Source organism: Orcinus orca, chromosome 10, assembly GCF_937001465.1.
Source record: "Orcinus orca chromosome 10, mOrcOrc1.1, whole genome shotgun sequence".
NCBI classification, from domain to species: domain Eukaryota; kingdom Metazoa; phylum Chordata; class Mammalia; order Artiodactyla; family Delphinidae; genus Orcinus; species Orcinus orca.
Window position 1 is genome coordinate 85,500,592 of NC_064568.1, and position 23,791 is coordinate 85,524,382.

The 23,791-nt window shown below is 39.5% G+C and overlaps 2 protein-coding genes across 2 annotated transcripts in view; one reads left to right on the plus strand and one right to left on the minus strand.

The window, feature by feature from the left end:
• The window catches only part of SCGN (secretagogin, EF-hand calcium binding protein), a 38,175-nt gene extending 30,401 nt beyond the window's left edge, over positions 1-7,774 (minus strand). The window contains exons 1-3 of the mRNA XM_004273511.3: positions 7,590-7,774; positions 6,595-6,665; positions 2,460-2,552 (exon numbers count right to left, since the gene is read on the minus strand). Coding sequence (XP_004273559.1) covers positions 2,460-2,552; positions 6,595-6,665; positions 7,590-7,671 — 246 coding nt within the window. The 5' untranslated portion in view covers positions 7,672-7,774. The remainder of the gene's footprint in view (positions 1-2,459; positions 2,553-6,594; positions 6,666-7,589) is intronic.
• Positions 1-23,791, plus strand: part of SLC17A1 (solute carrier family 17 member 1) — a 226,120-nt gene that overhangs the window by 200,508 nt on the left and 1,821 nt on the right. The gene's annotated exons all lie outside the window — the stretch shown is intronic.

Sequence of the window (23,791 nt, forward strand, 5' to 3'; positions counted from 1 at the left end):
GCAATGTCCTTTTCATCTATCATCATTAAATTCTCACACCAATCCTTCAGGTAAATATGAGTATTGGCATTTTAATACGAACGGGAGGCAGCACAAAGCAGTACGTGGTTGGCTTTAGTGTGGATCCTTCCTTCTCCGTATTCACCTATTATTTGATCTTGGACAATTTAATTGATACCTCTGTGCCTCAATTTCCTCATTTGTAAAATGGAGATAATATTTATATCCTGGTGCTTATGTGAAGACTAAAAGTCAGGTGAGGCACTGTTTATAAACTGTTTAGCAAAGTCCCTGGTACCCATTAAAAAGTTAGTCCGTGGTAACTGCTCTGTGGATGAAGATGATGAACTTGAGGCTCAGAGAGATGAAATCACTTGGCCAAGGTTTCATACTTCACCTGTTGACTTTGTGTTTTTCCTACCCACCACACAAGGTGAGCTGCGAGCTGCTCTTCAGGACTAAGTGTGTTTTCGCATGGGGTGACACAGGCTGAGAAACCAAATTAAAATGTAATTCACCAGCCCTAAGTCTCTAGAACGCACTCCGTCTTCAGTTTGACCAGAGTGGCACAGAGGAGCCCTGGACACAGATCATCCCCAAGCTTCACTTTGGCTCTTAGATGCGACTCCTTTCCCGTTTTGTTTTGTGCTAAAATAGCTCAAATGTGTGCAGGTGAGCTGATTTTATGTCACAAGTACCTGTAATTGGAGTAAGAGAAATGGCCAGTGGTATAGCAGGAGACAGTAGAGAGACCTTGCTACTCTTTACACTCACAGACTCATGAGGTTTTCAGGGGACCAAAGCAGTCCTATACCATCAGCTTCTCTACAGACAACCTCAGTTATGCTCATTGGCAGGACTCCATGACAGAATGGTTGGCACGGATGCCAAAGTTTTTGCCAAGTTCCCAATTGCTTCAGGAAGGTCTACCAGTAATTGGTAAGATAATGGCATAGTCTTTCATTATTTACCATGTTTCATTCATTTATTATTAAGTTAACAAATATTTATTGAGTGCCACTATACGCTATGCTCCGTTCTATGGGCTAGAGAATGTAACTGTGAACATGTAATTATGAATACTTTGGTTATTCTACCTTGATGCGTACAACTACTTTTCCATTAATCAATACACTGATACATTTACATCAATTATAATGCAATTATTGGTTATATAAATAATTTTTGCCTTTTAGTGAAAACTTTGGAAATAGCTACAGTCATAAATCTGGAGTTTAGCTTAGTAGTTTTCTGAAAAGGCAGCCTCCTGGTGTGAACATGTCTATTTTTTATAAGAAGACATAATCTTGCCTTGTTATAACTTTTTAAAGAAAAATTACTATTTTCACCAACAATAATGACTAAGTATGACAGCACTAAGAGACTAGCTCTTCAGGTTTTAGGTCATATGTCTAGCAGGCAGTTTTGTCTATGAAATAAATATCTTACTTTCATACCAGCTCTTTTTTTTTTTTTTTTTTTTTTTTTTTTGCGGTACGCGGGCCCCTCACTGCTGTGGCGTCTCCCGTTGCAGAGCACAGGCTCCGGACGCGCAGGCTCAGCGGCCACGGCTCACGGGCCCAGCCGCTCCGCGACATGTGGGATCCTCCCGGACTGGGGCACGAACCCGCGTCCCCTGCATCGGCAGGCGGACGCTCAACCACTGCGCCACCAGGGAAGCCCCTAGCAGCTCATTTTTATGTATGGATTTATAACTCTATAGAATAAACCTGTATAGATTCATACCTATAAGTGGGTTACAACTTAATCCAGTGCCACTTACTGGCCATACGATGCTAGGAAAGTAACTTAGCTTCCTCATCAGTAAAATAGAGCTAATGTTCCATGTCCATCTTCTATAGCTACTGTGGGGATAAAGTAACATAATATGTGTGGAAATCCTTTCTAAACTGGAAACCTTTTTGTAACTGGAAGGAAAAATTATCAGGTTAAAGATAGACTGTGCCTGGCGCTGCATGTCTAACACAGTTCCTCGCTTTAGTAGGTACTTAGTAAGTGTGGCTTGAGTTGAAGTAGAGGCGGCTGCTTTCTGTTTTGTTTTTAATGACGTTCACGGACTGATCTTTCCAATCTCCATTGGGAACTGATACTGAACTTTAAACTCATTTATTGTCAGTACGTTTTCCCTTATGTCAAGGTTGAATTTGAACAGGACACTGTGGAAGGAGACAAATATTAGATCAAGTAACTGAAAAGCCTCCAGCATATCAATTCCCCAATTATAAAATATGTATAAATATTGATTGACCTAAATAAAATGATGGAAGCATCATATACTCTTTGTTATTAAGCTGATGAAAAAGGAAAAGTGAGTACTTCAGAAATGTTATGTAACCCAGCTGCCTTGCAGAGGGTTCTAATTTTCCAATCAAATGTAAAACTTTCATTATCCTTCAGAAAAAATTATAGCCCAAGAAAGTTACAGTCATAAAAGGTACCTCTTTCATCTGTATGCGACCGTCTTTAGAGACATTGTGGGCAGACGTAAATTGTTGTTTCATCTTCTGCACATTTTCTTCCATGACTGCATCCTATAGTGGGCCAGACAGAACCACATTAAAGCCACTGAGATTCCAAAAATGTAGTTAGGATATCAAATATTCAGAGTATATAGCCTGATAATTATGTTAGTCTAACCTGGAAAGTAAGTTACTTAACCACTGAAAGTGATCCCACCAAGTTGCACACCAGAGAGAGAGAGAGAGAGAGAGAGAGAGAGAGAGATTTCTTAAACAAATAACCACTAATCAGAATCCTAACTAGGTAAGACTTGTAGCTAGTGAGCTCCTAAAGTATGAATGAAGAGAAGCTTAGAGACTAGACTGTTGATAGAATGAATTTGAACATCATTCTATATTTGGTTGTGACAAAAGATTGTAATGAACATATAAACTTTCTTCCCAAGAACTCAGAGGTTTTTTTTATTCTTTTCTAATTGGAAAGTCCAGCTCTTCTGGGTCCCCAGTTTGCTAGAGTTTATTCTTTTAATCTTGGTCTCACCAAGGAAAAGAATAATTAGGGGAAAATAATTAAAGAGGAAACCAAAGAAATAATCATTGAACTACTGAAGACGTCACATATCCCTTCCTTGTACAACCTTTTCCACACATTAAATTGTTCTTCATCAGTGGGCGGCAGGGTTATTACAAAGAAAGGTGACAGGTATAATCAACAATGGAGAATGAATTTGACGTAGGGGCTGAGAGGCACAGATACTCCCAAACAGTGCCGTATTCCTAGACTTCAGACTAGATCAGTTATACTAAATTTATTCTCCCTAATACTACTACACTATCCCTGCCAACCAGGTCTCCTCATTTGACACTCCACTAAGTACCGAGAAATTAGCCTCTGTAGTCTTGGCGCCGTAGATTGTGTGGCTTGTATGAGTGTGTATGTGCGTCATACAGGAAAATCGCAATGGAAATCACGCAGGAAAGTGGGTCTTCACTTTGAATTTCAGCTTGGCCTTCGACCTTTAGTTTGAAGGCACAGAAACTTGACTTCCGTCCTCTCAGACCTCTAACTCCAAAGTCCGTGATTATCCCTTAGACCTAAAGCAAAAGAGTCTAGGGCTCCCTCTGTTGTAATTTCCCAGCAGCACCAACCCTGCTCACCTTGTCTGAGACTCTAGGCCCCAGCAGAGTATTTATCATCTCTGAAGCATTGAAACAGGCCTAGGATGTGCTACAATCTGTACGTGAAGAATGCATACACAGCCCCAGAAAGCAATGCTATGCAACAGACTGGCTAGATCTGGACCTGGTTCAGAGGCCAGTTCTGAGTATTTGAAAAGACAAAAGGCGGAGATAAGAGGGGGGTGAGTAACAGAAGCAGCAAGAGCAGCCGATGGTTCCATTAAGTCAGTCCCCTCAGAGGCTGTGAGGAACGTAATTACAAGCAGGCCGGCTGCTCTCCAAGATTGACTAGCAGGCAGCTTGCTGTTAGAAATCTTCAAATTCCTTCCCCCAAGGTCTCTGTGACTAGCTAATCAGGGGAGGAAAGTAGAGCTATTCAGGCCTCTGATGAACTGCTTGTCACACTTAAACACCAGAGTGAGGGGCTGCCTGGTCATGGAGGCCCCCCGCTGCTGCTTCTGTACTCAGTGGGGCATCACTGATTAAAAGTAGGTGTCACAAGTGATTATCCCTCCGCTGAGAGGGACATGTCCTCTTGTTAAGGACATACTTAGGGCCTATTCATTTCTCAGCAGGAAAAAAAGTCCAGAATTAGGAACAGTTTCCTTAATCATACTTGTCCCGGTATCATGGAACGCCCAGTGAAGGTCCCTGTAACTATGTTCCCTGGGGTAATGCCTCAGCATTTTGAAAGGAAACAATGGCAGATGACAGCATTTCTGATTAACAGTTTAAACGGCTTATCCCCTGGCTCCAAAACCTGTCTCCTTTGCCAAGTGCTGAGGAGAGGTACCTGGGGCTACAGCCACAACTCAGCAGGACTGGCCTAATTATATTACAGTCCCCTGTCTGACAGGTAATCACTGTTCCTGGAGGGAACAGAGTGAAAGAAGATGCAGTGTGACTCAGGGTGCTTTTAAAATGCAAGACCCCAGACAGACCCCCAAATGTACTGAAATACCTAAGAGGTGGGACCTGGGGCTTTGCACGTTAACAAACACAGTTAATTCTTAGGCACACCACAATTTTATTTTCACTGGCCTAAGGACTCTGCAGCTTTCCAACCCCTTCGCCTCTGGACTCAGGAATGCCTGCACTGAACACAGTTGCACAGCAGACTGGTGAGTCATTTGTTGTTTCCTTTCCTCCGAGGACCATGCCTGTCCATGTGTGAGAAGGTGAGGCCATGGGCCAGATCTGAGGGAGGGGTGATGACAAGATCAGGCAAGCTGCGGGAGATGGCATCCACCTCCTCCCTCACTAATGGGAACGATGCCTTTGAAGTCAGCCCAAGCCCCAGAAGAAGGCAGCTCACAGTGTCCTCAGTCTAGAGCAGACCCCAGTGTTTGAGAAGCCCTACCGCTCATCCCATGACTGAAAATTAGACACTTTCAGTTTCAATAGTGACAGCAACTTTTCTTCTCCTTTAAATGACTAAAGCAAGGAGCTTTCTGAAAAGGTGTGAAGTTCCAAGTCTCTGGGGTTTAGTTTCTGACCATCCAGTTTATTGCAAGACTTTGAATGGTTTTGCCTCCGTCTTTTTGTTTTCCTCAAATACTCCTGTCATGTTTGACAAAATGGCGTCAGACCCATGGATTCTGGAACGACACGAGCCTTTGCATTTACAGTAGTAAGTGGCAGCAAAGCAGAGAAACAGAGAGATAAGGGAAGGAAAGAGAAAAGGAGAGGAGAGAAACTGATAAAAGAAATGAAGGGCAAAGAGAGATAGGAAAGAGAGAAGAATAGAGAGGAGTGACAATGAGAGAACTTGAGAAACAGACTGAAGATAGAAAGCAGGAGAAACAGAGACAGGAGAGGGACAAAGACAGATGGAGAGACATGAGAAACAGAGCTGAGAGAGAGAGAAAGAGAAGTCACAGAGAAAGTCAAGGGATGATGGGAAAAAAAAAGATGATGGGAGAGGAGAGCCATGAAACACAGAATGAGAAACAGAAATGGGCAGAGACAGAAAGAGATCAGAAGAGAGATAGAAAACGAGAGGCAGACGGGCTGCGGGCGAGAGAGGGTGACTACGAGCTCTGTGTGTGGCTGTTAGAGGCAGATGGCAGCCTCTCTGATTCTGATCTGACTGCCCTTCCCCAAGCTGCTTGTTCTCCGCACTGGGCTCCTACGTGAAAGTGTGATGCACTCCAGTATTCTTCCATGTAAACAACTATGGCTGAGGATAAGCTGTCGCCACAATTCATTTTAAACACTATTATCTCCAGAGCTACTCCTCTTCCCATGTATCCCCTGATGGAGTCTTTACCAGGTTATCCCAGCCCCAGGCTGGTGCGTCTCTGTGTGCATTTTTCCTCTGCTTTGGTACAGGGCTCATCAAAAGGTAATCTGCATCTCTCAAGGCCAGATTTACCGTCAGGGAGGGATATGGACACTGGATGGATTGGTTTACATTTATACTTGGGCTCTGGGAATGTTTATTATTTTCTGGTTTGCCATTTCTTAAGAAATTTGTAACCTTTCTAACAAAATGAAAAATGCTTTTGAATGGTTTGTTTGTGGTTTGCTATCCAAGTAATATTAAAGGCACTAAACACCCAGAGCCTCAAAAGCTCTTAACATCTTTTCCACCTTTCTGAGCAAAGTGAGCTACCTTATCTCTAGGTTTAAATCCATTAGCAGAGACATAACCAAGGAGACGTTCAAAACAGGGTTGTTTGAATCTACAGTTAAAATCTCTGAGTGGATGACAGATGTCACACTAAAAGTCAGTGACCAGCATGTCAAATGCTACAGCTGAGCCTCATAAAACCTACCTAAATCCCTCTGTGCTGCTAGGAGAGGGAGAAAAATTACATGCAAGGAAGAAAAGAGATCAGATGCGATTAATAGGTACAAATCAACATAAGACTTGGATGCTTTTTAGAATTCACTAAGAGAACATAAATTAATGCTTAGTGGCACAAGTACTTACATCAGTACAAAATTTCGGCAACATGTGGTAAAAGAAAGCATCCAGCTCCTTCTCTTCTATGTAACCTTTTTCTAAATGCAAGAAGGTATCCACAAATAATAGTCACTTACACAGAATAACGTGTGACATTTAGTATTTAACACTTAACATCTAAATTTGTTTTTAATCTCAAATTTATAAAATCCCCATGGACACTATCTATTGTAACTCTAATGAAGTGCTAGTATCTACCTCTAGATGACATGGATGTGAATAGCAAATACATATCTGAGAGTCAATGCTTTGTGCTGTGGTTTGTACAAATAGTGGGGAAAGGAAAGCTATTTATACATGAATTTTAATCCACAAATAAACATGAGTTTTAGAATAAACTCTAACCCAAGGATTTTGCAGTCTTGGAAAAATTTAAGAGATGTAAGTATTGAATCTTAGTTTGCAAGGTTAAAACACACACTTTAGATATTTCCTTTATGTTTCTTTTTTAATGAAGACAAAGCAAATGTAAGTAGTTCTTTTCAAATAGTTTTTTCGGGAGTGAGCGTAGTGTCTTTTTGAAAGCTGATAAAATTCACCCTCTCTTTGAGAGACTGGGGGTTACACAACGAAGTCATTGAGTAAAAATGAGCATTTGAGTAAAAATGTCATAGAGGGCTGACTTCAGATACCCGAGTGTCAGCCCACAAGCCTCTAATATAAAAAATATTTGTCATTATATATACGGTATATCACTACACACACACACACACACACACACACACACGCACACACACGTTGGGGGGTGGGGGCCGGGGTGTAATTTCAGGTCCCTCCTCCCACCCTGAACGTTCACAAGGTACCAAGAACTGCAGCTCCAGTATACCAGACGTCTGTTAGGTATACTGCGTTAGGTATATTGCATTAACAGCGCTGGAAGACAACTTTCTGCAGGGAAAGACGTATGGGGAAGAGGAAGCTCTAGGTCCTTTCAGCAAGGCTGTACAGGTGGCTTTACTCACCCTCTGAGTCAAAGCGCTGCCAGACCTGCCAGAAGCCAGCGGCGTCCGAGCGCCCCTGAGTCGGTTCGCGGGTGCTGTCCATGGTATTGACAACGAAGCGCAGGCACCGGCCGGCAAGAAACACCTAGAGAACTTTGATAAGGACTCCTTTACGGTATCTTCTGACACTCTTGCCAGCTTCTTTCGCCCTCTGATTTCCTTTGAGCACCAGTCTGAGGGGCGGGCACGGGGGCAGCTGGCGAGGCAGCTGCTGGCGCCTTAGCGTCGCTGTGCCGTCCCCAAGGCCCCACCGCGGACTCTCGGGGAAACCAGCTGCTGGGAATCCGCCCTGCTCAGGTGCGTCGTCCCTGACCCGCCCCGCGTGCGCTGTCTGTGCTGGGCACATCCAGCGGGGAGCTCTTGTCTGCCTCAGCGCTGTGGGGAAGTGGGGGAGAAAGGATCTGTCTCCGGGCGGTCATGGTTCACTCTCCTTGCCCTTTAACCTGTTTGTCAAACTCAGAGAAAGTATCCCCCTTATGTTTCACTCACCTTCCAAACGTGTGTCTCAAGGGGTTTTCTAGAGACAGCTCCCCCATTTAGAGGGTTGGAAGGGTGTCAGTGTTAGGATCCTTTGGCCTGATGATTTAGAAATGTCGTGTGTGGGGAGGGTGGGGGTGAGGAGGAGAGGGGTGATAGCGCTGGGGTGAGAAAGAGGTTACCAGTAAGCAAGGAGTCAGCAGGGCGATTACTGAGCTCTGATTGTAGAGGGCATGCACGTTGCAGAGCTATAATGCACTATAAGGACTTGCATCTAAATAGAGATTCTGCAGACCACAGATTCTGTGGTGTAAATCAGGCTATTAAGATGCTGAGGGAAGTTCATACTGTGCCACGCTCTTCCAGGAAAGGATTGTCTAGGGGGAGACATGGTGGCTGACTGCAGAGTTCTTAGTAGAAGTTTAGATGGTTGTGTTTGGCTCCTGAGAACCACACTAAGACCAGAGGAAAAACCATTTGGAAGAACACAGAGCTCTCGTGATCAGAATTGTTCACAACTTGACTGGATGTTTTGTGAAATAGTAAGCTGAGTGATACTGATGGCTTCTGACCATGTGCTTAGAACCTTTTGTTGAGGAATCTGTAGAAGGAGCTTGGGCAATAGGAGAGTTGGACCAAATATCGATCTTTATGGCACTCGAACGCTGCTATTAACATTTAATATTATTTTTTAAAAGCACATGTACATAAGTCACCTAAATTAGAGTATTTAAAAGAACATGACACTAATGGTCAGACAGTCCCGGGTTAGGATCCCAGCTCCATCACTTACTAGCTTCGTGACCTCCATCATTAGTTCTCATCTCTAAGTCTCGGTTTTCTCAACTGTAGAATGAGGATTACAATAGCTTTGGAGAGTTGCTGTGAGCACCAAAGCCACTCTCAACAGTGCACAATAAATTGTAATTGTTGTGGTCTTGTAGAGGATAAGAGGTGACTATATTGTAAAAAAAAAAAAAAAAAAAAGTTTAGAGAAAAAAAGCAAAGTCTGAGAAACTGTCACAGCCTAGAGACGTCTAAGAAGACATGATTAAATGAAACATTGAAACATTGTATCCTGGTGGTATCCTAGAGCAGAAAAAGGACATTAGGCAAAAACTAAGAAAATTTGAATAAAAAAGGACTTTGGGTAATAATAATAATAAATTATGTAGAAGCAAACAGGTCTGGGTTTAGGGCCGGCTTTGCCTCTTACTAGCTGTGACATTAGTCAAGTTACTCAAAAGAAGCCTCACTTTCTTTACCTGTAGAGGAAGATAATAGTAGTATTTGCCTTGTATTACTATCATAAAGTTTAAATGAAAAAAATTCTTATAAACCTCTAAGCACAGAAAACACAGTAAACATTCAGTGTAGGTTAGCTACTAAAATGATGAATCTTCCCTACATACACATTTGGAAGATGGTGATATAGACTTCAGGATTTTTGAGGAATGTGGCTTAGGTTGAAGGAAGAAAAACAATATCTTCACTCTTGGGGAAAATGTTGGGTACAAAAATTGGAGAACAAAGTAGGAGGAGAAGATAAGGGACTCAGTATCCATATATCCACATATCACATGTGGTCCTGGGAAACTATTGGATATAACGTCAAACATCAGTCAGGAAGACTGATAAATATGAACTCACAAGGTTGGTGACTGTTTTCTGATAAACAGTGGGAAAAAAGAAAACACAAGGCAAACGTAGGCAGTAATAATCAACGTCTAATGTAGTGGATGGTTAAATGATGTTAAGTCACTATGATAGTCTTTGCTGCATACACAGAAATCTTGATTTTCAAGCCTGATGACACACAAAAAAATGCTCAGAACATAAGGTTAAGATTAAAAAGCAAGTTACAAAAATGCACGTATTGCATGACCCAAATCTTTAAAATAAAATACATGTTTCTACACATAGGAAGACAATGGAAGAATATACACTAATAATGTAAATGATTATCTCTGGAATGGGGAAGAGGGAGAATAATGGGTGACTTAATTTTGTTATCTGTAAATCTTCTATTTTAAAACTTTCTACAAAAACATATAATGCAAACATAGTTTTTAAAAGTTGTAAAGGTGAAATCTAAAGAACAAGGAAAGAAGTACAGCTACAAGGACTGCTGTTCTTCTCAGAACTCCAGAGCAAATGGAACTTGGACCAATTTCCAGGAGCCTGGCATGTGGAGCTCTCTGGGGAGTTGTAATTTCCCTTCAATGACTCCCTTCCTTTTGTTTTTTTTAATTTTATTTATTCTTTTACACAGCAGTTTCTTATTAGTCATCCATTTTATACACATCAGTGTATACATGTCAATCCCAATCTCCCAGTTCATCCCACCACCATCCCCCCGCCGGAACTTTCCCCCCTTGGTGTCCATACGTTTGTTCTCTACATCTGTGTCTCAATTTCTGCCCTGCAAACCGGTTCATCTGTACCATTTTTCTAGGTTCCATATATATGCGTTAATATACGATATTTGTTTTTCTCTTTATGACTTACTTCACTCTGTATGACAGTCTCTAGGTCCACCCACGTCTCAACAAATGACCCACTTTCGTTCCTTTTTATAGCTGAGTAATATATTCCATTGTATATATGTACCACATCTTCTTTATCCATTTGTCTGTTGATGGGCATTTAGGTTGCTTCCATGACCTGGCTATTGTAAATAGTGCTGCAATGAACATTGGGGTGCATGTGTCTTTTTGAATTACAGTTTTCTCTCAGTATATGCTGGGTCATATGGTAATTCTATTTTTAGTTTTTTAAGGAACCTCCATACTGTTCCCCATAGTGGCTGTATCAATTTACATTCCCACCAACGGTGCAAGAAGGTTCCCTTTTCTCTACACCCTCTCCAGCATTTGTTGTTTATAGATTTTCTGATGATGCCCATTCTAACTGGTGTGAGGTGATACCTCATTGTAGTTTTGATTTGCATTTCTCTAATAATTAGTGATGTTGAGAAGCTTTTCATGTGCTTCTTGGCCATCTGTGTGCCTTCTTTGAAGAAATGTCAATTTAGGTCTTCTGCCCATTTTTGGATTGGGTCGTTTGTTTTTTTGATATTGAGCTGCATGAGCTGTTTGTATATTTTGGAGATTAATCCTTTGTCCGTTGGTTCATTTGCAAATATTTTCTCACATTCTCAGGGTTGTCTTTTCATCTTGTTTATGGTTTCCTTTGCTGTGCAAAAGCTTTGAATTTTCATTAGGTCCCATTTGGGTTTTGTTTGTTTGTTTGTTTTAAACATCTTTATTGGAGTATAATTGCTTTACAATGGTGTGTTAGTTTCTGCTTTATAACAAAGTGAATCAGTTATACATATGTCCCTCAGAATGTGAGAAAATATTTGCAAATGAAGCAACTGACAAAGGATTAATCCTCAAAGTTTACAAGCAGCTCAGGCAGCTCAATATCAAAAAAACAAACAACCCAATCCAAAAATGGGCAAAAGACCTAAATAGACATTTCTCCAAAGAAGATATACAGATTGCCAACAAACACAGGAAAGAATGCTCAACATCGTTAATCATTAGAGAAATGCAAATGAAAACTACAATGAGATATCATCTCACACCGGTAAGAATGGCCATCATCAAAAAATCTACAAACAGTAAATGCTGGAGAGAGTGTGGAGAAAAGGGAACCCTCTTGCACTGTTGATGGGAATGTAAATTGATACAGCCACTGTGGAGAACAGTATGGAGGTTCCTTAAAAAACTAAAAATAGAACTAACATATGATGCAGCAATCCCACTACTGGGCATATACCCTGAAAAAATGGTAATTCAAATAGAGTCATGTACCAAAATGTTCATTGCAGCTCTATTTAGAATAGCCAGGACATGGAAGCAATCCATTTGTTTATTTTTGTTTTTATTTCCATTACTCTAGGAAGTGGATCAAAAAAGATCTTGTTGTGATTTATGTCAAAGAGTGTTCTTCCTATGTTTTCCTCTAAGAGTTTTATAGTGTCTGGTCTTACATTTAAGTCACTAATCCATTTGGAGTTTATTTTTGTGTATGGTGTTAGGGAGTGTTCTAATTTCATTCTTTTACATGTAGCTGTCCAGTTTTCCCAGCACCACTTATTGAAGAGGCTGTCTTTTCTCCACTGTATATTCTTGCCTCCTTTATCAAAGATAAGGTGACCATATGTGCATGGGTTTATCTCTGGGCTTTCTATCTTGTTCCATTGATCTATGTTTCTGTTTTTGTGCCAGTACCATATTGTTTTGATTACTGTAGCTTTGTAGTATAGTCTGAAGTCAGGGAGCCTGATTCCTCCAGCTCCGCTTTTTCCCTCAAGATTGCCTTGGCTATTCAGGGTCTTTTGTGTCTCCATACGAATTTTAAGATTTTTTGTTTTAGTTCTGTAAAAACTGCCATTGGTAATTTGATAGGGATTGCATTGAATCTGTAGTTTGCTTTGGGTAGTATAATCATTTTCACAGTACTGATTCTTCCAATCCAAGAACTTGGTATATCTATCCATCTGTTGGTATCATCTTTAATTTGTTTCATCAGTGTCTTATAGTTTTCTGCATATAGGCCTTTTGTCTCCCTAGGTAGCTTTATTCCTAGGTATTTTATTCTTTTTGTTGTAGTGGTAAATGGGAGTGTTTCCTTAATTTCTCCTTCAGATTTTTCATCATTAGTATATAGAAATGTAAGAGATTTCTGTGTATTAAGTTTGTATCCTGCAGCATTACCAAATTCATTGATTTGCTTTAGCAGTTTTCTGGTGGCTTCTTTAGGATTCTCTCTGTATAGTATCACATCATCTGCAAAGTGACACTTTTACTTCTTGTTTTGCAATTTGTATTCCTTTTATTTCTTTTTCTTCTCTGATTGTCATGGCTAGGACTTCCAAAACTATGTTGAGTAATAGTGGTGAGAGTGGACATTCTTTTCTTGTTCCTGATTTTAGAGGAAATGTCTTCAGTTTTTCACCATTGAGAATGATGTTTGCTATGGGTTTGTCATACATGGCCTTTATTATGTTGAGGTAGGTTCCCTGTATGCCCACTTTCTGGAGAATTTTTGTCATAAATGGGTGTTGAATTTTGTCAAAAACTTTTTCTGCATCTATTGAGATGATCATATGGTTTTTCTTCTTCAATTTGTTAATATGGTGTATCACATTGATTGATTTGCATATATTAAAGAATCCTTGCATCCCTGGGATAAATTAAAAGGTGTATTATCCTTTTAATGTGTTGTTGGATTCTGTTTGCCAGTATTTTGTTGAGGATTTTTGCATCTATATTCATCAGTGATATCGGTCTGTAATTTTCTTTTTTTGTAGTATCTTTGTCTGGTTTTGGTATCAGCGTGATGGTGGCCTCATAGAATGAGTTTGGGAGTGTTTCTTCTTCCACAATTTTTTGGAAGAGTTTGAGAAGGATGGGTGCTAGCTCTTCTCTAAATGTTTGATAGAATTCACCTGTGAAGCCACCTGGCCCTGGACTTTTGTTTGTTGGAAGATTTTTAATCACAGTTTCAATTTCATTATTTGTGATTGATCTGTTCATATTTTCTATTTCTTCCTGGTTCAGTCTTAGAAGGTTATACCTTTCTAAGAATTTGTGCATTTCTTCCAGGTTGTCCATTTTATTGTCATAGAGTTGCTTGTAGTAGTCTCTTAGGATGCTTTGTATTTCTGAAGTGTCTGTTGTAACTTCTCCTTTTTCATTTCTAATTTTATTGATTTGAGTTCTCTACCTCTTTTCCTTGATGAGTTTGGCTAATGGTTTATCAATTTTGTTTATCTTCTCAAAGAACCAGCTTTTAGTTTTATTGATCTTTGCTATTTTCTTTGTTTCTATTTTATTTATTTCTGCTCTGATCTTTATGATTTCTTTCCTTCTGCTAACTTTGGGTTTTGTTTGTTCTTCTACTCTAGTTCCTTTAGGTGTAAGGTGAGATTCAAATGTTTATTTGAGGTTTTTCTTGTTTCTTGAGGTAAGCTTGTATAGCTATAAACTTCCCTCTTAGAACTGCATTTTTGCATCCCATAAGTTTTGGATCATCGTGTTTTCATTGTCATTTGTCTCTAGGTAATTTTTTATTTCCTCTTTGACCTCTTCAGTGATTTCTTGATTATTTAATTACGTATTGTTTAGCCTCCATCTGTTTGTGTTTTTTACGTTTTTCTCCCTGTAATTGATTTCTAATCCCATAGCATGTGGTCAGAAAAGATGCTTGATACGATTTCAATTTTCTTAAATTTACTGAGGCTTTATTTGTGACCCAAGTTGTGATCTATCCTGCAGAATGTTCCATGCGCACTTGAGAAGAAAGTGTAATCTGCTGTTTTGGGATGGAATGTCCTATAAATATCACTTAAATCTATCTGGTCTATTGTGTCATTTAAAGCTACTGTTTCCTTATTAATTTTCAGTTTGGATGATCTGTCCATTGGTGTAAGTGAGGTGTTAAAGTCCCCCACTATTATTGTGTTACTGTTGATTTCCTCTTTGTAGTTGTTAGTATCTGCCTTATGTATTGAGGTCCTCCTATGTTGGGTGCATATATATTTATAATTGTTATATCTTCTTCTTGGATTGATCCCTTGATCACTATGTAGTGTCCTTCCTTGTCTCTTGTAACATTCTTTATTTTAAAGTCTATTTTATCTGACATGAGTATTGCTACTCCAACTTTCTTTTGATTTCCATTTGCATGGAATATCTTTTCCATCCCCTCACTTTCAGTCTGTGTGTGTCCCTAGGTCCTAAGTGGGTCTCTTGTAGACAGCATATATATGGGTCTTGTTTTTGTATCCATTCAGCAAGCCTGTGTCTTTTGGTTGGAGCATTTAATCCATTCACGTTTAAGGTAATTATCAATATTTATGTTCCTATTACTATTTTCTTAATTGTTTTGGGTTTGTTTTTGTAGGTCCTTTTCTTCTCTTGTGTTTCCCACTTAGAGAAGTTACTTTAGCGTTTGTTGTAAAGCTGGTTTGGTGGTGCTGAATGCTCTTAGTTTTTGCTTGTCTGTAAAGCTTTTGATTTCTCCATCAAATCTGAATGAGATCCTTGCTGGGTAGAGTAATCTTGGTTGTAGTTTCTTCCCTTTCATCACTTTAAGTATATCATGCCACTCCCTTCTGGCTTGTAGAGTTTCTGCTGAGAAGTCAGCTGTTAACATTATGGGAGTTCCCTTGTATGTTACTTGACATTTTTCCCTGGCTGCTTTCAATAATTTTTCTTTGTCTTTAATTTTTGCCAGTTTGATTACTATGTGTCTTGGCGTGTTTCTCCTTGGGTTTATCCTGTATGGGACTCTGCACTTCCTGGACTTGGGTAGCTATTTCCTTTCCCATGTTAGGGACATTTTCGACTATAATCTCTTCAAATATTTTCTCTGGTCCTTTCTCTCTCTTTCTCCTTCTGGGAGCCCTATAATGCGAATGTTGTTGCATTTAATGTTGTCCCTCTTAGGCTTTCTTTATTTCTTTTTATTCTTTTTTCTTTATTCTCTTCCACAGGAGTGAATTCCACCATTCTGTCTTCCAGGTCACTTATCCGTTCTTCTGCCTCAGTTATTCTGTTATTGATTCCTTCTAGTGTAGTTTTCATTTCAGTTATTGTATTGTTCATCTCTGTTTGTTTGTTCTTTAATTCTTCTAGGTCTTTGTTAAACATTTCTTGCATCTTCTTGATCTTTGCCTCCATTCGTTTTCCGAGGTCCTGGATCATCTTCCCTCTCATTATTCTGAATTCTTTTTCTGGAAGGTTGCCTATCTCCACTTCATTTAGTTGTTTTTCTGGGGTTTTATCGTGTTCCTTCATCTGGTGCATAGCCCTCTGCCTTTTCATCTTGTCTGTCTTTCTGTGAATGTGGTTTTTGTTCCACAGGCTGCAGGATTGTAGTTCTTCTTGCTTCTGCTGTGTGCCCTCTGGTGGATGAGGCTATCTTAGAGGCTTGTGCAAGTTTCCTGATGGGAGGGACTGGTGGTGGGTAGAACTGGCTGTTGCTCTGGTGGGCAGAGCTCAGTAAAACTTTAATCCGCTTGAATGTTGATGGGTGAGGCTGGGTCCCTCCCTGTTGGTTGTTTGGCCTGAGGCAACCCAACACTGGAGCCTATCTGGGCTCTTTGGTGGGGCTAATGGCAGACTCTGGGAGGGCTCTCGTCAAGGAGTACTTCCCAGAACTTCTGCTGCCAGTGTCCTTGTCCTCACAGTGAGCCACAGCCGCCCCCCATCTCTGCAGAAGACCTTCCAACACCAGCAGGTAGGTCTGGTTCAGTCTCCTATGGGGTCAACGTTCCTTCCCCCGTGTCCCAATGTGCACACTACTTTGTGTGTGCCCTCCAAGAGTGGAGTCTCTGTTTCCCCCAGTCCTGTCAGAGTCCTGCATTCAAATCCCACTAGCCTTCAAAGTCTGATTCTCTAGGAATTCCTTCTCCCCTTACCCAACCCCCAGGTTCAGAAAGCTGATGTGGGGCTCAGAACCTTCACTCCAGTGGGTAGACTTCTGTGGTATAAGTGTTCTCCAGTTTGTGAGTCACCCACCCAGCAGTTATGGGCTTTGATTTTATTGTGAGCACACCCCTCCTACCATCTCATTGTGGCTTCTCCTTTGTCTTTGGATGTGGGTTATCTTTTTTGGTGAGTTCCAGTGTCTTCCTGTTGATGACTGTTCAGCAGTTAGTTGTGATCCTCATGTTCTCACAAGAGGGAGTGAGAGCACATCCTTCTACTCCGCCATCTTGTTTCCAGGAATTGTACAATGACTTACTTTCATTTTCTTTGTATCCAAATATCTGTCATGGCACTAGGTAGATAATGTTCAGATACTTTGCATTCTCTCATACAGAGATTTCCTTCTGGGAAAATTATCCAAACTCTTGACAGAGAAGAGAGCCATTAGGAAGGTATTTAAAGATACTGGATCAGCAGGAGTCATCTTTAAGACTGTCTCACTTGAAAGGTTTTCCTGCCTGGGAATGGAGTGATGAGAGCAGGGGTGTAAGAACCGAAGGTGATTTACTTGAGTCCCTGACTATCCAACCAGAGAACTCAGTAAAGCAAATACAAAGAAGCTAGAATTAACTTGAGATAAATTATGCAATTTATAGATTAATTTAGCCCCTTCCACAGAGATTCTGATTTAAATGGTCTGCAGGAGGACTCTGCATTGATACTTTTTAAAAGCTCCCCTAGAGATTATATCAGAACTACCAAGTAGTCTTTTTTCTCTAAGTTTCCTGCTGCTTATATTTTGGTCACTTTATTCTTTGGGTAGGGCTGCTCTGAAGAACAATCTGGAAAAGGAAAAGACTTCTAAGGAATTAATATTTTTATTAATAGCCCAACTCTTTCAAAAAAAGATTAGAATTTACATTGTATGTCACTCTGGTAAATTTTAACAACTGATGGCTGAAACTAAGGGCTTCAATGAGTTGTTTTTCTTTTTTAATCCCTGCTGATTTCATTTTCTCCTGCAGTCATTTCCTGCTTTCCTCATTAGCATAGCTAGTTGACGGTTAGTTGTACAAGAGACATCAGTGGTGTCTAATTGGAAGCATTGCTATTTAACCCTGATGCATGCATTAAACTTTGAGTTAGAGTATCTGCATCTTTTTACAAACTCAGAATGATATTTCTAGCTGGAAATATAAACAATGCTTTTCTTAATATCATCACCCAGTAGTTATTAAACATTCAAACATGGGAGACACCTCACAGACTATATAGTAGACCTTAGGATTCAAAGAGATTTCCTTGGTTTGATGCTACACCAACTCCAGAGGGCAAAGAAAGTCGACTAGAAGAAATCAGACAATGTTTATCATAAGACAATGCTGGAAGTAGAGTTAATGCTTTTTTAAGAATATACCTTTTATTGTTTCTTTGGTAATCACAGGAATAATACAGATCATTAAATAATAAAGATCAGAAAATTCAAAAGAAATATGTTCTCCCATAATTTCACCACCCAGAGATATCCAAGAATAATAAGATATTAGTGTATATCCTTCCAGTCTTTTTCATATGCACAAAATTGGATTATACTGCCCCGTAACCTGCTTGTTTCACGTACTATTATGAACGCCTCTCCATGTCATTGAATTTTCTTCAGTGACATCATTGTAAGGGTGGGATTGCCATAATGTATTCAACTAGTGTCCTCTTTTTGGACTTTTAAATTATCTCTAGGTTTTCAATATCATAGTGCTGTGAGAGCTAAATATTTGCACACTCTCACAATTATTTCTCTAAAATTCTAAATGCAGAAGTTCTGGACTGAACAATACATAGCATTTTAAGTCTTCAAAACACATTGTTAAAAAGACCTCCTCCATCTCAATTTTACCAATTTATTCTGCCATTAGCAGTGGAAAAGTGTATTCCCCCCCACATTAACAATAAAAGCAGAAATCTTTAAATGGGATTAATTTTTAAGTAGTAGTTAATAGTTATTTTATCGTGAATGTTTCAGGTAGTTTAGGATTTATTAAGAGGTGGGCTATGTGTTAAAGTCTGTCATACTCAAATGGCTGATCAGAATCTCTATGCTGTCTCCCTGCGCCTCAACACATAGTTTCTGTCACAGTGTCTTGCAAACACTGGCTAATATTTCTATATTGCACCAATAATACCACTTAGTTTTATTATATTTCACTAAATTATGGAAGGAGACTTTGATAGCCTATAAAAAAGAGCAAAGCCAAAGCTACTGACAAGTTGCCATGGGGATAGGGCAGGATGGGGGCGTCGGCTGCTTCTTCTAGCTGCTAGGGAATCCAGTTGAACCTGGATCCACACAGGCTATCCATATCGACCAGGCCCAGAGGACAATGCCTGGCTGGAGGACTGAGCAGAGCGCAGAAGGCCAGCCAACCTGTGCCTTTGGATTGGAGAATTTAATCCATTTACATGTAAGCTGTGTGGCTGACAAGGTCTTGGTGCTCTAGCCGGGTGTAAGGCCTGAGCCTCTGAGGTGGGAGAGCCAAGTTCAGGACACTGGACCACCAGAGACCTCCTTGTCCCATGTAATATCAATCGGCGAGTGCTCTCCCAGAGATCTCCATCTCAATGTTAAGACCCAGCTCCACTCAACGACCAGCAAGCTCCAGTGCTGGACATTCCATACCAAACAATTAGCAAGACAGGAAGACAACCCCACCCGTTAGCAGAGAGGCTACCTAAAATCATACTAAGTTCACAGATAGCCCAAAACACACCACTGGACGTGGTCCTGCCCACCAGAAAAACAAGATCCAGCCTCACCCACCAGAACACAAGCACCAGTCCCTTCCACCAGGAAGTCTACACAACCCACTGAACCTACCTTACCTACTGGGGGCAGACACCAAAAACAATGGGAACTACGAACCTGCAGCCTGTGAAAAGGAGACCCCAAACACAGTAAGTTAAGCAAAATGAGAAGACAGAGAAATACGCAGCAGATGAAGGAGCGAAGTAAAAACCCACCAGACAAACAAATGAAGAGGAAATAGGCAGTCTGCCTGAAAAAGAATTGAGAGTAATGATAAGATGATCCAAAATCTTGGAAACAGAATGGAGAAAATACAAGAAACATTTAACAAGGACCTAGAAGAACTAAAGAGCAAGCAAACAATGATGAACAACACAATAAATGCAATTAAAAATTCTCTAGAAAAAAAAAAATTCTCTAGAAGGAATCAATAGCAGAATAACTGAGGCAGAAGAACGGATAAGTGACCTGGAAGATAAAATAGTGGAAATAACTATCACAGAGCAGAATAAAAAAAAACAATGAAAAGAATTGAGGACAGTCTCAGAGACCTCTGGGACAACATTAAACACACCAACATTCGAATTATAGGGGTTCCAGAAGGAGAAGAGAAAAAGCAAGGGACTGAGAAAATATTTGAAGAGATTATAGCTGAAAATTTCCCTAATATGTGAAAGGAAATAGTAAATCAAGTCCAGGAAACACAGAGAGTCCCATACAGGATAAATCCAAGGAGAAACATGCCAAGACACATATTAAACTGTGAAAAATAAAATACAAAGTAAAAAATATTAAAAGCAGCAAGGGAAAAACAACAAATAACATACAAGGGAATCCCCATAAGGTTAACAGCTGATCTTTCAGCAGAAAGTCTGCAACCCAGAAGGGAGTGTCAGGACATATTTAAAGTGATGAAAGGGGAAAACCTACAAGCAAGATTACTCTACCCAGCAAGGATCTCATTTAGGTTTGATGGAGAAATTAAAGCCTTTACAGACAAGCAAAAGCTAAGAGAATTCAGCACCACCAAAGCAGTTTTACAACAAATGCTAAAGGAACTTCTCTAGGCAGGAAACACAAGAGAAGGAAAAAACCTGCAATAACAAACCAAAAACAATTAAGAAAATGGTAATAGGAACATACATATCAATAATTACCTTAAATGGAAATGGATTAAATGCTCCAAACAAAAGACATAGACTGGCTGAATAGATACAAGAATAAGACCCATATATAGGCTATCTACACAAGACCCACTTCAGACCTAGGGACACATACAGACTAAAAGTGAGGGGATGGAAAAAGATATTCCATGCAAATGGAAATCAAAAGAAAGCTGGAGTAGCAATTCTCATATCAGACAAAATAGACTTTAAAATAAAGACTATTACAAGAGACAAAGAAGGGCAATACATAATAATCAAGGGATCAATCCAAGAAGAAGATTTAACAATTGTGAATATCTATGCACTCAACTTAGGAGCACCTCAATACATAAGGCAGATGCTAACAACCATAAAAGGGGAAATTGACAGTAACACAGTCATAGTAGGGGACTTTAACACCCCACTTTCGCCACTGGACAGATCATACAAACTGAAAATAAATAAGGAAACAAAAGCTATAAATGACACATTAAACAAGATGGACTTAATTGATATTTATAGGACATTCCATCCAAAAACAACAGAATACAGTTTCTTCTCAAGTTCTCATGGACCATTCTCCAGGATGGATCATATCTTGGGTCACAAATCAAGCCTTGGTAAATTGAAGAAAATTGAAATCATATGAAGTATCTTTTCCAATCACAATGCTATGAAACTAGATATCAATTACACGAAAAAAAACTGTAAAAAATACAAACACATGGAGGCTAAACAATACACTACTAAATAACCAAGAGATCATTGAAGGAATCAAAGAGGAAATCAAAAAATACCTAGAAACAAATGACAATGAAAGCACGATGACCCAAAACCTGCGGGATGCAGCAAAAGCAGTTCTAAGATGGAAGTTTATAGCAGTACAATCCTACCTCAAGAAACAAGAAACATCTCAAATAAACAACCTAACCTTACACCCAAAGCAATTAGAGAAAGAAGAACAAAAATATCCAAAGTTAGCAGAAGGAAAGAAATCATAAAGATCAGATGAGAAATAAATGAAAAAGAAATGAAGGAAACAATAACAGATCAATAAAACTAAAAGCTGGTTCTTTGAGAAGATAAACAAAATTGATAAACCATTAGCCAGACTCATCAAGAAAAAAAGGGAGAGGACTCAAATCAATAGAATTGGAAATGAAAAAGGAGAAGTTACAACAGACACTGCAGAAATACAAAGCATCAAAAGAGACTACTACAAGCAACTCTATGCCAATAAAATGGACAACCTGGAAGAAATGGACAAATTTTTAGAAAGGTATAACTTTCCAAGACTGAACCAGGAAGAAATAGCAAATATAAACAAATGAATCACAAGCACTGAAATTGAGACTGTGATTAAAAATCTTCCAGCAAACAAAAGCCCAGGACCAGATGGCTTCACAGGCGAATTCTATCATTTAGAGAAGAGCTGACACCTATCCTTCTCAAACTCTTCCAAAATATAGCAGAGGGAGGAACACTCCCAAACTCATTCTACGAGGCCACCATCGCCCTGATACCAAAACCAGACAAAGATGTCACAAAAACAGAAAACTACAGGCCAATATCACTGATGAACATAGATGCAAAAATCCTCAACAAAAGACTAGCAAACAGAATCCAGCAGCACATTAAAAGGATCATACACCATGATTAAGTGGGGTTTATCCCAGGAATGCAAGGATTCTTCAGTAGACGTAAATCAATCAATGTGGTACACCATATTAACAAACTGAAGGATAAAAACCATATGACAAGCTCAATAGATGCAGAAAAAGCTTTCAACAAAATTCAACACCCATTTATGATAAAAACCCTCTAGAATGTAGGCAGAGAGGGAATTTAACGTAATAAAGGCCATGTATGACAAACCCACAGCCATCATTGTTCTCAATGGTGAAGAACTGAAACCATTTCCACTAAGATCAGGAAGAAGACAAGGTTGCCCACACTCACCACTATTATTCAACATAGTTTTGGAAGTTCTAGCCACAGCAATCAGAGAAGAAAAAGAAATAAAGGGAATACAAATCAGAAAAGAAGTAAAACTGTCACTGTTTTCAGGTGGCATGATACTATATGTAGAGAATCCTAAAGATGCTACCAGAAAACTACTAGAGATAATAAATGAATTTGGTAAAGTTGCAGGATACAAAATTAATGCACAGAAATCTCTTGCATTCCTATACACTAATGATGAAAACTCTGAAACAAAATAAGGAAACTCCCATTTACCACTGCAACAAAATGAATAAAATACCTAGGAATAAACCTACCTAAGTAGACAGAAGACCTGTATGCAGAAAGCTATAAGACACTGATGAAGGAAATTAAAGAAGATACAGACAGATGGAGAGAGCTACCATGTTCTTGGGTTAGAAGAATCAACATTGTGAAAATGACTATACTACCCAAAGCAATCTACAGATTCAATGTAATCTCTATCAAACTACCAATGGCATTTTTCACAGAACTAGAACAAAAAATTTCACAATTTGTATGGAAACACAAAAGACCCCGAATAGCCAAAGCAATCTTGAGAAAGAAAAACAGAGCTGGAGGAATCAGGCTCCCTGACTTCAGACTATACTACAAAGCTACAGTAATCAAGACACTATGGTACTGGCACAGAAACAGAAATATAGATCAATGGAACAGGATAGAAAGCCCAGAGATAAACCCACGCACATATGGTCACCTTATCTTTGATAAAGGAGGCAAGAATATACAGTGGAGAAAAGACAGCCTCTTCAATAAGTGGTGCTGGGAAAACTGGACAGCTACATGTAAAAGAATGAAATTAGAACACTCCCTAACACTGTACACAAAAATAAACTCAACATGGATTAAAGACCTAAATGTAAGGCCAGACTCTATCTAACTCTTAGAGGAAAATCTAGGCAGAACACTTTATGACATAAATCACAGCAAGACCCTTTTTGACCCACCTCCTAGAGAAATGGAAATAAAAACCCAAATAAACAAATGGCACCTAATGAAATTTAAAAACTTTTGCACAGCAAAGGAAACTGTAAACAAGACCAAAAGACAACTGTCAGAATGGGAGAAAATATTTGCAAACAAAGCAACTGACAAAGGATTAATCCAAAACAAAAAACCCAATCCAGAAATGGGCAGAAGACCTAAATAGACATTTCTCCAAAGCAGATATACAGATTGCCAAAAAACACATGAAAGGATGCTCAACATCACTAGTCATTAGAGAAATGCAAATCAAAACTACAATGAGGTATCACCTCACACCGGTAAGAATGGCCATCATCAGAAAATCTA